At 58.2% G+C, this 12,840-nt stretch overlaps 1 protein-coding gene across 8 annotated transcripts in view; it reads left to right on the forward strand.

Annotated features, from left to right (window-relative positions):
• Window positions 1-12,840, forward strand: part of COL16A1 (collagen type XVI alpha 1 chain) — a 48,498-nt gene that overhangs the window by 12,631 nt on the left and 23,027 nt on the right. For 7 of the 8 annotated variants that reach the window (XM_023758453.1, XM_014460511.2, XM_023758449.1 and 4 more), the window contains 24 exons: window positions 55-99; window positions 242-277; window positions 766-876; window positions 1,275-1,310; window positions 1,524-1,559; window positions 1,635-1,745; window positions 2,324-2,368; window positions 3,087-3,122; window positions 3,299-3,343; window positions 3,628-3,759; window positions 4,509-4,544; window positions 4,749-4,856; window positions 5,148-5,270; window positions 5,358-5,411; window positions 5,591-5,632; window positions 5,967-6,002; window positions 6,082-6,135; window positions 6,304-6,372; window positions 8,222-8,275; window positions 8,364-8,390; window positions 9,114-9,173; window positions 9,330-9,377; window positions 9,508-9,561; window positions 12,757-12,810. In XM_023758453.1, the coding sequence (XP_023614221.1) occupies window positions 55-99; window positions 242-277; window positions 766-876; window positions 1,275-1,310; window positions 1,524-1,559; window positions 1,635-1,745; window positions 2,324-2,368; window positions 3,087-3,122; window positions 3,299-3,343; window positions 3,628-3,759; window positions 4,509-4,544; window positions 4,749-4,856; window positions 5,148-5,270; window positions 5,358-5,411; window positions 5,591-5,632; window positions 5,967-6,002; window positions 6,082-6,135; window positions 6,304-6,372; window positions 8,222-8,275; window positions 8,364-8,390; window positions 9,114-9,173; window positions 9,330-9,377; window positions 9,508-9,561; window positions 12,757-12,810 (1,452 nt within the window). The remainder of the gene's footprint in view (window positions 1-54; window positions 100-241; window positions 278-765; window positions 877-1,274; window positions 1,311-1,523; window positions 1,560-1,634; window positions 1,746-2,323; window positions 2,369-3,086; window positions 3,123-3,298; window positions 3,344-3,627; window positions 3,760-4,508; window positions 4,545-4,748; window positions 4,857-5,147; window positions 5,271-5,357; window positions 5,412-5,590; window positions 5,633-5,966; window positions 6,003-6,081; window positions 6,136-6,303; window positions 6,373-8,221; window positions 8,276-8,363; window positions 8,391-9,113; window positions 9,174-9,329; window positions 9,378-9,507; window positions 9,562-12,756; window positions 12,811-12,840) is intronic. The other variant, XM_023758450.1, reaches the window with a different exon arrangement.

Here is a 12,840-nt window from a genome sequence, read left to right on the forward strand (position 1 = left end):
AATGGGCTGAGGTCACAGCCAGGAGCCTCCCCCTAACCCTTCTTCTGACCACAGGGCAGCTCCGGGGTGCCGGGCAAGGAAGGTCCTGGCGGGAAGCCTGTGAGTGACCCCAATTCGGTGGGGGCGGGGGGAGCACTGCCCACCATGTCCAAGCCTGCTCCACCAAGGCTTCCAGAGGTGGGGCTAGGTCCTCGGGCCCTGTCGTGATGCACCAGTCCTAATGCCCCTGCTTCTCCTACAGGGGAAGCCAGGGGTGCCGGGGCTGAAGGGAGAGAAGGTGAGTCCTCAGCCGCGTTGCCCCAGGTTGGGGCGGGAGTGGGAGCCTCTCTCTGGAGGTGACACTAAGCATCAGGGCCCTGTGACCCAGGGTGCTGACCTTCCTCAGGGGACCCCCGCCCCTTCTTTGTAACTACAGTGTGCGAATGTGACTACCAAACACAGGGCCTGGCTGGGGGGTTTCACCGCTGGGCTCAAGGCCCGCCGCAGCCACACATGATTTATGACCGTGGCCAGTTCCCACTTCTGTAAACGGGGCATGAGGCTTTCTGATGGCCGCTGTGAGGACGCAGTTTTGTGATGTCCAGGAATCAGTTGAATGAATGAGTCAGCTGAACAGAAAGCCCCTCCAGTGTTCCTGCTGATGTTGGGGCTAGGGCGCTGCCCCGCCCGCCCCCCCCCCCGCCCCCCCGCCAATGTCTAGAGCTCCTTGTTTTATCCTGGGTCTCAGCCCCACCTTGTCCACTTATGGTCTCTCCGTTCTTCTAGGGTGACCCCTGTGAAGTGTGCCCAACGCTGCCTGAAGGGTTCCAGAACATCGTGGGGCTCCCTGGAAAGCCAGGGCCCAAGGGGGAACCGGGTGATCCTGCACCAGCCAGGGTGAGTACCTAGGGTGGCCATGGAGGGACCCCACAAAGAACTTGAGGGTATCACCACAGAGTGGAGTTGGGCAGAGAGGCTGGGTCCTTCTCATGGCCATAGAGAGATTGTGGGCAGAGGGTCTAGGTGCTTAGCTCCTCGTAGAGGCTGAACCATAGAGTTTAGTGCTGGGCTAGAAGGCCACCCCAGGTCTCCGTGGCAACCCTGCAGCTTTCCTAAGGAACTGCTAAAATGCCTTTTGGGCAAGCTGGTGTGGAGCCAGCCCTGATAGTGAGCGAGGCTGTGCTCTCCTCCTGGGAGTGGGTGTTGGTGGGGATGGTGGGAAGGAGTGGGCAGGGCTGGGTTAGGGTCCGGGCCTGGCCTCCCCACCCCACTCCCTCACAGACTCTTTTTTTCAGGAGGACCTGGGAGCTGTAGGACAGAAAGGCGATCGGGTACGTATAGGGGCTTTCCGGTGGGAGAGCTCAGCCTGGCTTTACGGGTTGATGAGCACTGGCTCTGGGGTGCTGCTGACCTGGGCCCCCCTAGGGCGCTTGGGTGTTTGAAGTGCTTGTGGTGTGTGACATGGCCGTCCTCATACGTGGCTAGGACGTTGGGGCGCATCCCTACATGCCCGGTCTCAGCCCATAAACCTTTTCTCCCCACAGGGAGACCCTGGCATCCAAGGCCTCAAAGGAGAGAAGGTGAGGGAACCCAGTCACCTGGCTGCCCCCTCTGACTACTGAGAGCCTTTTTGATCCTTTCTCTTCCTTTTTCAGGGGGAGTCCTGCTTGTCCTGCAGCCCAGCTGTGGGAGCCCAGCAGCTTGGGCCTTTGGCAGGGATCAAAGGAGACGTGGGGCCCCCTGGCTTGGGGTTTCCTGGCCTTCCGGTGAGTGGCTGCTTCCTGCCAGCCCAGCCCAGTCCAGCCCGGCCTTGCTCTACGCAGGGGTCCTCAAACTATGGCCCGCGGGCCACATGCAAATACAAATATCGTATTTGTTCCAGTTTTGTTTTTTTACTTCAAAATAAGATATGTGTAGTGTGCATAGGAATTTGTCCATAGTTTTTTTTTAAACTATAGTCCGGCCCTCCGACGGTCTGAGGGACAGTGAACTGGCCCCTCGTTTAAAAAGTTTGAGGACCCCTGCTCTACAGTGTCCTCCCTGGCTCCTTAGGCCCCCACATCTCAAGGCAGAGGCCAGGGGGAGGCCCTGGGGCAGGTGTCCCCAGCCTGCAGCCTGTCCCTCCCTTCTTCCTGCACTGCCCCAGGTTACTCGCCCCCGGAACTCCCTCTTAGAACCTCTGAGTCCCCAGCTGTATAACTGAAATAACTGTCCAGCTGCCTGCAGGGCTGTGGGATGTGTAATTCTGAGCCGGCTTCTTTTCCTCCGAGGACACTGGGGCCCATGGAGTCTCAGAGGGGTGGGAAGGGGGAGATGCTGTGACTATAACTTGATTGTTTTTCAGGGGAAAGTTGGGGCTCCAGGGCCAGCAGGGCTGAAAGGAGAAAAGGTGAGGCCTGGATTAGAAGTTAGGGACACCTGGGCTGCTTAGCAGGGAGACGGGAGCCCTGGGTGGGGAGTAGAGACAAGACAGACAAGACACCAAACTGTACATTTGCAGTGAAATAAATTCATCAACGTTTTGCAAACTGGAGTTGAAGAATGTGTTCCTGAAAGCCCTCATGTTCTCCAAGAGAATTCCTTAATGTTGTATTTTTAATTTAGTGATAATATAAAGTAATAAAGTACATTCAGGATGGCCTAATAATAATATAATAAAATAAACACCTCTTTACTACTTATTATGTGCAGGGCACTGTGCTACGTGCTTGTACATATATTGTTTCCTCTTCCCCAAACCTTATCGGGTAGAGACCCCATTATTCCCATTTTACAGAGGAGAAGATGGAGGCACAGAAAGGCCAAGTAAATTGCCCAAAGTCACGTGGGTGTGCAGAAGTGGGACTGAGCTCAGGAAGTCTGTAATCATCACCTCGGCTGGGTCCTCGATTTCAGTGCCCGTGTTAACATTTGGGTTCATGGTTGCATTAGAGCATTGAACTTACAGTGCGGCGTGACTCAGATGAGGGGTTCTGTGGGTGTACGAGTGTTAAGTGTGAGAAACACTGGAATATATGTCCAGACTCGGCTCTCCCAAGCAAACCTGTCGTTTCTCAGCTAGAGCTTTGCACTCCCATGTGACCTGCTGTTCTCTCCTTTGATCTCAGGGTGATTTCGGGGAGGCAGGGCCAGCTGGCAGTTCGGTAAGTGCACTCTGGGCGGTGGGCGGGCGGTAGCAGCTCTGGGAAAGGACAGGGTGGGAGGTGCTGCCCCTTCCGGGGAGATGACGGGCCTGGGTGGTGCCTCCTCCTGGCTCAGGCAGATGCTGGGCACCACACGTGTTTTGTGTTGTTTTGTTGTTGTTGTTTGTATCACATAGGGGCCCCCAGGACCAGTGGGACCCGCAGGAACCAAAGGGGAAAAGGTGAGTATGGGGACATTCCCCACCCAACAGCCTGGGTAAACTTCCCAAACACATCTCATGTCGCTCTCCTTCAAGCTCTCCGAGGCTCCCTCACGTCTGAGGGTCCCAGCTGACCCCTTAGCGTGACCCCTGATGACTTGGCCCCACCTTCCTTTCTTACCTGCTCTTCCACAACCTCCCCTGAGATATCCCTTGCCCATGTGAGGTGCCATGTCAGGCCTGGCTACATTCCCCAGATTCCAAGCCTGGCCTGGGGCCCCCAACCCTGTGTCCTTGCTCGGCAGGGGGAGCCGTGTGAGCCATGTTCAGCTCTGTCCGAGCCTCAGAATGGGAACAGCCGCGTGGCGGCCTTGCCTGGCCCTCCTGGAGAGAAGGGCGAGCCTGGGCCCCCGGGCTTCGGCCTGCCAGGAAAGCAGGTGAGCGCCAGGGCCTCACGGGGGGATGCAGACAGGGCTGGAGAGAGGCGGGGACCCCCCCGCCTCCCTGGGTCTCTTGGCTCCCTGGGCAGTGGGGACTAGGTGGGTCACCCAGGCAGGAGTCTGGCTCAGGTCTTTTCTCTTAATCGATACAGTATCCGAGAGCAGAGACTTGGGTCCCAGGACATAGCATGATGGGATGTGCAGAAAGAGCACCAACCTGGGACCACACAGACCTGGGTTCAGAGTCCAGGTCTGCTGTTTCCTAGCCTTTAGACGTGAGCAAGTCCCTTTTGCTCTGTGCTTGTTTCCTGTGCCTGGTGGTGGGAAGCCTAGGATGTGTGTGAAGCACTTAGCACACACTAGGCGTTCGGGAAATGACAGTTGCCACTGTGGTGATGATTATTGTCACTGCTTTCACCAATAACAGTAAACACTGGCAGTGTGCACAAGGAGCCACACACTGCTTCACCTATATTAGCTCATCTAATCTCACAAGAACCCTACAGTGTAGAAGCCCATGCTATTTTATCATCCCCATTTGACGGATGAGGAAACCGAGGCACAGAGAGGTGACGTAACTTGCCCAGGGTCACCCAGGCAGGAGTCTGGCTCCAGTCTTTGCCCTTAATCTCTACAGTGCCTGAGAGCAGAGACGTGGTTGTATTTCCCGGGTCTAACACAGTGACAGCCACTGGGGTGGGGGTGGGGGGGTCCGGCATGAGTGCATGGAAATGCTTTCTCCTCAGGGCAAGGCTGGAGAGCGTGGATTGAAGGGGCAGAAGGTGAGAAAGCCTTGGTGGGCATGGGTGGGCACCCCCTCTTCTCAGATGCCCTCTCCTCCTCCTTTTCCTGATTGCCCTGTGCCTACTCTCTACTCTCTGCCCAGCCCCAGGCCCAGCGAAGGGCTCTGAGTATCTGCAGGTCCCAAGAGGGCAACCTGCCCCCGCTGGGTCACCTCTGCCCTCCTTGATCCCCACTCCTTACAGGGTGACGCAGGGAATCCTGGAGACCCCGGAACGCCAGGCACCTCGGGGCAGCCGGGACTGTCGGGAGAGCCAGGGGTGCGGGGCCCCATGGGGCCAAAAGGAGAAAAGGTCAGGCAGGCGGTGGGCAGTCTGTTGCATGAACACAAAGAGGCTAAGGGTTCTGAGGGGAAGACTGGGGTCGGGCTGTGAGCCTCCTCTGCTGCCGGAGCGCTGGGTGGGGGCGCCTCAGCTCTTCTCTGGGGCAGGAGTGTCGGGCGCCTGTTGTGATTTCCCAGGCTGAGGTGGGGGCAGGGGAGGGACAGAGCTCTCAGAGGGACACACGGACCCCCCTGTCCCATGCCTCCTGCTGGCCCAGCTGCCAGCCCTGGCTCACTCCTGGCTATGCCCGTCTCTGACTAGGGCGATGGCTGCACTGCCTGCCCCAGCCTGCAGGGGGCGTTGACTCAAGCGGCAGGACTGCCTGGGAAGCCAGGCCCCAAAGGAGAGCCAGGCCCAGAAGGCGTGGGCTGGCCTGGGAAACCGGTGAGTTGGGGCTGCCTGCCCTCTGGTCCTTCCTCACCTGGGCTGCCCGTTCCCCCCTGGGACCCATGGGCCACCTGTGTCTTTTAGGGCCAGCCTGGTTTACCGGGAGTTCAAGGGCCCCCAGGACTGAAGGGCATGCAGGTAGGTGTGGCTAGGGGGGGCCTGAGCTGCAGGTATGTGTGGGTGAGAGTGGGGGTGGGGAGATACGTAGGGGCTGGAGTGGGGGATGGAGATCAGCTTTAGAGTGGGGAGAAGGTGGAGGAGGTTAAGGAGGTCAAGGATGAGTGGGAATCTCAAGCCAAGATGTCCTTCCTCTTCAGGGAGAGCCTGGGCCTCCAGGAATGGGAGTCCAGGGGCCGGAGGTAAGTCTCCAGCCTTACCTATGCCTGCCTGCCACCCCCCCCCCCCGTCCCCAACACTCCTACTAGCCAGCTGTCCACGCCCATCTGCCTTGAAAACCACGGAGCTCTGCCCTCCCCTGACCGCTCACGGGCACAGCTCTGGGATAGAGTTGTGCCGCAGCCTTAGCTGTGCTTCTGTCCAGGCTCTTGGTGTTGACCCCCACCTCTCTGACCCTCAGGGTCTCCTTGGGGTGCTCTTCTGAGGCCTGGCAGACAGCCCACCCCAGACCAGGTCTGCCAGTGGGGCAGGTTGGCTTGCGCAGGTGTGGCCCAGTCTGCCTTTTCTGACTTGCAGGGGGAACCTGGAGCCCCGGGCTTGCCTGGCGTGCAGGTACGTCTGTCTGGAGGAGGCTGGCAGGGGCAGGGGCCGCTCTAGGATAAGGGGTAACTAGCTGTGATTCCACCTGCAGGGGTTTCCGGGGCCTCGAGGACCACCTGGCCCTGCTGGAGAGAAGGGACCCAAGGTGAGCTTCTGCCTCCTTGGGCACTTGGCCTGCACTGCTTCGGGTGCCCTGGCCGTGGGCACAGGGGACATGGGAACTGGGTGATGCCCGTGAGAGCAGCCCGAGACCTGGTCTGGTGTGTCTCACCTGCTGGATTGCTCGACAACCTTTGTACCCTCTCTTCTGCAGGGATCTCCGGGGGTAAAAGGAGCCATTGGACCCATGGGACTCCCTGGTGCCAGTGTCTCTGGGCCTCCGGTAAGGGTCCTCTCTGTGCTCCGTGCTGGGGGTGTTGCTGGGACCCAGGGCGTTGCGTCTGGGAAGAGGGCAGAGGCCTGACCCTGGCCATCCAGCAGCAGCGGGGATGGGAGCAGAGAGGCTCAGCTCAGCCCAGCCTTGGAGAAAAGACCACACAGTTTGGGGGCAGCACCTGAATAACGACAATACTGATCACCCCCAGTTTGGGAGCAGTGACTGTGCTGAGGCCCTGTGCTAAGCTCTAGACAAGCAGGGATCCCCTCAGCCCTCCCCACAGCTCTGTAAGGGAACGGCTGTTATTGTCCCCACTTCACAGATGAGGAAAGTGAAGGCCAGAGAGTGAAGAGGCAGAGCCAGGACTTGGACACAGTTCTGTCTGACTCAAAGCCCATACGTTAGCTCCCCCACCCCCACTTCAAGCCTCGGAGGCATTAGGGATCATCCAAACCAGTGCTGCCCAGAACTACCTAGGATGATGGAAACACTTCGCTCCACACCGCCAGAGACTGTAGCCACGTGGCTGCTGAGCACTGGAAATGTAGCTAGTGTGCCTGGGGAACTGAATTTTAAATTTCATTTCATTTTAACTCCTTTTAATTGGAATAGACACATGTGCCTATTGGCTACCATACTGGACAGCAAAGATCTATCTGGACCAGCAATACCTCCAACCCTCAGAGGCCTCCCTTTATTTCTGTCCCACCAGGGTCTGATGTCCTAAAAGATGTATCTATTGAACAAATTGCATCGATTAAGTTACAATAAATGCGTTTCCTCATTTTCATTCATCAAAGTCCTGTATAACAGCCAGCTTCTACTTCTCATGAACCCACTAGAATTTTGTGAGCGGATGTAATTCTAGCCTAAATCAAAGAAATGCTACCGCTCAGCCAGCCTGGGCCGTGCCGGGTTGTGGGCAAATGGTAGAACCTGTCTTGGGCTTTTAGTAACGTTGAAAATGGCCCAGTGAACAGAACCTTTTCCGTCTTTATGGCTCCCTAGAGACATTCCACGTCCGGTTTGGGAATCACGGGTGGATTCCTTCCAGGGTGCTCTGGAGGCCACGGGGCCCGGGGCCTTGCCCACGTCCGCGCAGCCAGTCTGCATTGCCCAGCAGGACTGGCGGTCAGGGTCCCTCCCTGCCTGTCCCAGGGACTCCCCGTGTAAAGCTGAGGTGAAGGGGAAGGTGGTCCCGGTCCTTGGGGAGCCTTTGGTCCATGTGTGAAGGTGGCAGGCCCCACAGGAAGGCAGCCGTCGGAAGGCCCGTGTGCAGGCTGACCTCTCCAGGCCTGCTTCCCTGGAGCTGAATCTCATCCCAGGAGGCTTCCCAGTCCCCACCCCACACTCACTAGCTGTGACCAGAGGCAAGTGACAGCCTCTCGGAGTTAGAGTGATGAAATAGGGGCTGCCATAAATCAACCGAGATGACCTTTGTGATAGAGAGGATGTGTGCCCGCACTGAGCGGGGGGAGGAGAGAGCAGGGACTCCGGGCCACACAGACCTGGGTGCGCTCCTGCTGTTGGGCCTCTTATAACATTTCTTTCAGCCTCAGTTTCCTTAGTTGTGACGCAGAGCAGTGCCGTCCTGCGGGGCTGGGGGTGAGGACCCATGCAGTGTTCTCTGGTTGGCGCTTGGCCTGGCGTCTGACACTCACAGGCGAGGAGCAGATGCCAGGCTTCTCCCTCCTTCCTGCTCTCCTTGTCTCCTGCGCCTCAGCCTTGTCCTCCAGGACCCGGGCACTGGGGAGCCTGGTGCTGCCTGTGTTTGTCCTGTCGCCCTCCCTGCAGGCAGGCCGATGGCTGGCTGCTGCCCAGCACTAACCACTGACCCTGCGCTCTCTCCTGTCAGGGACGTGATGGACAGCAAGGACAGACTGGACTTCCAGGAGCCAGAGGGACGCCGGTGAGTAGTGTCTGGAGGCAGCAGGAAGCCGCGGCTGGCTCCGCCTCCCACCCTGATCTACTCATCCTTCTGTGCTTCTTCCCTGCAGGGTGAAAAAGGGCCTCAGGGGGAGAAGGTGAGTCCCACCACTCTGGGGAAATGCAGCCCCTCTGGTCCGGCCAGGAAGCGAACCTGCGTACATGCCAGTGGCCCCCTGGCCTGCAGAATGGCAGCCACCCTGGTCTCCTTGCCTTCCACCAGCTCCCTGGGCCCAGGGAGCCGAGGCCCCAAGCGCTCCCCACTTTACCTGGTTGCTGACCCAGGCCTCAACCAGGACCCCAGGAGACCCAGAGAGCTCCAAGACACCCCCCCCCACCTCCCCCCCCTCCCCAGCAGGGTGCAGCTGCATTTTCAAATGGGCATGGTCAGAGCAGAGATGTCAGGGAGCAGGAGAGAAGGGCACAGGAGCCAGGCTGGGCCAGCGGGAGCGGGGCTGCAGCCGGGTCAAGCTGCGACCGTTGGAGGCGAGAATACCGGGGCTGTGGCAGACAACGGTGAAACGGAAAACGCAGGAATGGCAGCAGCCCGTGTTTGCTGAGCCTGCCATGGGGCAGGACCTCTGCATCCTCGAATCCCCCCCATCCTCAGGGCAGCCTATGCAGTTGGTATTATCGTCCCACCTCACAGATGAGGAGACTGAGGTTCCGAGTGGTCGAACAGACTGTCCAGTGCTCAAGAGACAGATTCCAGATTGAAACCCTGGCCTCTCCATCCCGAGAGCCTGTGCCGCCTCCAGACGGCAGTTTCCAGGAGGCCCTCCGTCCTGGCCCTCCTCTGACAAAGGCTCCTGTCTTTCCAGGGTGAGCCCGGGGAGTGCTCCTGTCCCTCGCGGGGAGACCCCGTCTTCTCGGGCATGCCGGTGAGTGTGCTGAGAGCCCTGCTTCCCGCCCTCCCAACACGCAAGGGCCCCACAGGGCTTGTGCCCCGCCAGCTGCCTCCCCACGCAGCCCTGCGCTTGGTGTGGACGTTGCCTGTAACCTCTCCCCTTCTTTTGCGACCCCCCACTCCCACCCAGGGTGCTCCGGGACTTTGGATGGGCAGCTCCTGGCAGCCGGGCCCGCAGGTGTGTGTCGCTTGTCTCCTCTGTTTCTCTTGTCCGCCAGCGCCCCTCGGCTTGCCCACCTTCGCCTCACTGCCCCCCAGCAATGGGGCAGGGCTTTCTTCCGGGTCTGATTACGTCTTCTCTCCCTCAGGGTCCCCCAGGTGTTCCCGGACCACCAGGCCCCCCTGGAATGCCTGGGCTGCAGGTAAATGGGGGGGAGAAGAGAATGAGTTTGGGAGGCTCCCCTGCCCTGCACACACACCTGCCATTTCTCCCTCCTCTGTGCTTCTGCTCCCAGAGTGGCGTGGAGGGCATGTCCTGCTGTGAACTAGCCCAGGCACCTACTGACACCCGTGCCAGGCTCAGGCCTTGGCCAGCTGCCAGGAACCCAGCATCTGGGTCAGATAAAAAGTTTACCCTGGTGCAGGGCTGCACCTGTGTCTTGCACACCTGCTCTTCTCCAGGGACTGCGTTCGTTTGTTGTTAGGTTGGCGATAGAACAGTGGACAAAAATGAAAAGCCCTGTCCTCTTGGAGCCTGCATTCTAGTAGGAGGCACAGGCGATGAGCAAGATAAATAAATGAAATACAGTGTGTGAGAAGGGGACCCGTGCCAGGAGGAAAATGAACACGGAGTGGGGATAGAAAACGGGAGGCGGGCAGGGAAGAGATTTGGGGGGAAAGCGGAAAAGAAGGTGACATTTGAACAAAGAGGTAAAGGAAACGGGGAATGAGCCTCTGAAGGGACAGTGTTCCTGACAGAGAAAGCAGCAGGCGCAGAGGCCCGAGGTGGGAGGGGCCCCCTCTGGCGAGGAGGCCAGGGATTGTAAGGGGAGTGTAGTTGGAGTGGAGATCCCCGCCCAGCTGAGATGAGAGTGTTCATTCCAGAGCCTGGCAGCCTGACTTTGAATCCCAGCTCTGCCATGTGCTAGCTGTGTGATGCCGGTCAAGTTACCCACCCTCTCTGTGTCTCCAGTCCTCCTCCTGTTAAGCGGAGACAATGACAGCATGTACCTCATGGGCTATTGTGAATGTTAAACAAGGCAATGCACGAAAAATGTATAGAACCATGCCCGGCACATAGTAGATGGTTAGAAGGCATTCACCATCATCACACCAACAACTACTATTATTTTGCATCCATTCTCTCACTCATTGGAGCCTTACATCAGCCCCAGTAGGAAGTGGTGTTGTCCCTATGTCACCGCTGGGCGCGTGAGACCCTGAGCGGTGAGGCATCTTGGCTGAGGCCACCGGCTGGCGTGAGTGGCCTGGCCTGAGCTTCCCGGCGCGGAGCACTTTCCTCCCCCTGTGCTGCCCTTCAGGACAGCTCCCCGGTGGTTTGCACACCAGGCCGCATTGGGGGAGCTCCTAGGAGGCACAGACAGTGGCTGCTGCATGCCTGGCTCTCAGCTCCTGAAAAAAAAAAAAGAAAGCGATTCTCGCCTGAAGCAGAGCAGAATCACATGGAACGTTTTATAAACTATGTACTCCCCACGCCCTGGCGATTTTGAGATTTTACACACACACACACACACACACACACACACACACACACGCACACACACACACACATTGCAGGTGGGAGTCTCCACTGGGATCACAGTTCTCTCCCAGAGGCCGAAGTAGAGCCACCTCTGGTCCTCCCTCCGGGGGCAGCCACACATTTACCAAGTGCCTGGCTTCCTGCTTCACCCCTGCCAGGGAGCGGGAATCTGCCTGCAGGGGGCTTGCCGGGGGCTTGGGGAAGCGTGGCAGTCATTTCAAAGTGATCTGTTAACAAGCTCACGCTGCTGCAGTGTCAACCCTGCAGAAAAGAGGGACTGCCGAGCCTGGTTCCAGGCACCGGGTCTTCCTCCGGCGCCAGTGCTGGAGGCCACGCTGAGCCCACGACGGGCACCTGCCCTGTGCCAGTCAGGGCGCAGTCCTGCTGGCCAGGTCGTCTCCTACAGCTCCTCCTCAGGCGCAGAAACAGGCTCAGAAATATATGGCACTTACTGTCCAGGGCCCATGCGTGGTTCTATCATGTCATCTGCGTCCATTTCACAGGAGAGGAAGCTAAGGCACCAGGGTTAGGAGATGTGCCCAAGGCTAGACAGCTAGGGGAGAGCTGCTCACATCGACAGGTGGGCCTAGCTCCTCTCTCCACCACTATTTCGGCACGCCTCCTCCGTGGCGGGCACTGGGGATTTAAATTCTGGGAGGGCAGGAAGAGAAAATCACAAAAAATCAGGCTTGAGCTAATACCTGGGCAATGGAGAGAGGAGCATGGGGTGAGTAATAATTCAGGGCATGATTATAATGAACACGTGCAAGGTGTCTTCCCTTTCCCAGGGCGCTGTTCTAAGCACTTTGCCCTATTCATTCATTAAGGAGACAGAATGAGAAGGGCAGGGCCATGGCGTGTGGCGGTGCAAGAGGGGGAACCTGGCCTGAAATACGGCAGCTGGTGGGAGAAGGTGGCATGTTCTATCGCTGGGAGCTGGGACTTGAGGGAGGCCAACTCTCAGGCGGCCAAGGAAATCCTGTTTGGGGGGAGCAGGGGGAGCAGCAGTGCGTTCATGCGATGGGTATTTACTGCACGCCTCCTCCGTGGCGGGCACTGGGGATTTAAAGGGGAACGTACTCCCTGCCTCCAAGGAGTGTTTAACATGCAGATGCGCATGGTGAGTCTGTGAGGGGAACAGGATTTTCTTGGCAAACATTTCACATGAGCATCCTGTGTGCCAGGCCCTGTACTAAACTCCTTACAGCTGTGGTCTCCTTTAAGCCTCACCGTAAATGAACCCGGTTTTACAGATAAGGAAACTGAGGCACAGAGATCTCCGAGCCCCTCTCCCCCCAAGTAACCTGCCAAAGTTACCCAGGTGGTGGGGATTGGTGCCCGGCTGGGTCTGCTCCCCAGCCTCACCTGGTGGTGCATGTTCTGGGGAGTGTCCTTTGGGGAATGTGCCGAAATAGTGGTGGAGAGAGGAGCTAGGCCGGCCATCCTCCTTGGAGTCTCACCTCCGTGCCTCGCTTGTCCTGTGGCCTTGGCAGTTCCTCTCTGAATTCCCTTTTCTGGGTTTAAGATGGTGACAACACTTAGTTCAATAGAATTGTGATGATTCAATGAGAAGGATGAGGAAAGGATTTAGCACAGAAAGAACCAGTAGCTACTTGCTATATAGACGACCCTCTGCCTCAATTCTGACTTCCTGTAACGTGCGCGGAAAAGCAGACTGTCGGACTGGTTTGGGGGTCACCCCGCTGGGCCTCCTCAGCTTTCCCTACACACTGGTCTGGGGGTTTTGAGCTAAGACTATGGGCTCAGCTCTGCAGGGTGAGGGCAGAGGCAGGGGGGATGGTGGGAATGACGCAGGGAGCGGAGCCCACTCACTTGTGTCTCTCCTTGGCTGCAGGGCATCCCTGGAAACAACGGTTTGCCAGGACAGCCGGGGCTCACTGCGGAGCTGGTAGGTACCGGCCAGGACTCGCTGTCCAGC

Source organism: Myotis lucifugus, unplaced genomic scaffold (assembly GCF_000147115.1).
Source record: "Myotis lucifugus unplaced genomic scaffold, Myoluc2.0 scaffold_131, whole genome shotgun sequence".
NCBI lineage: Eukaryota > Metazoa > Chordata > Mammalia > Chiroptera > Vespertilionidae > Myotis > Myotis lucifugus.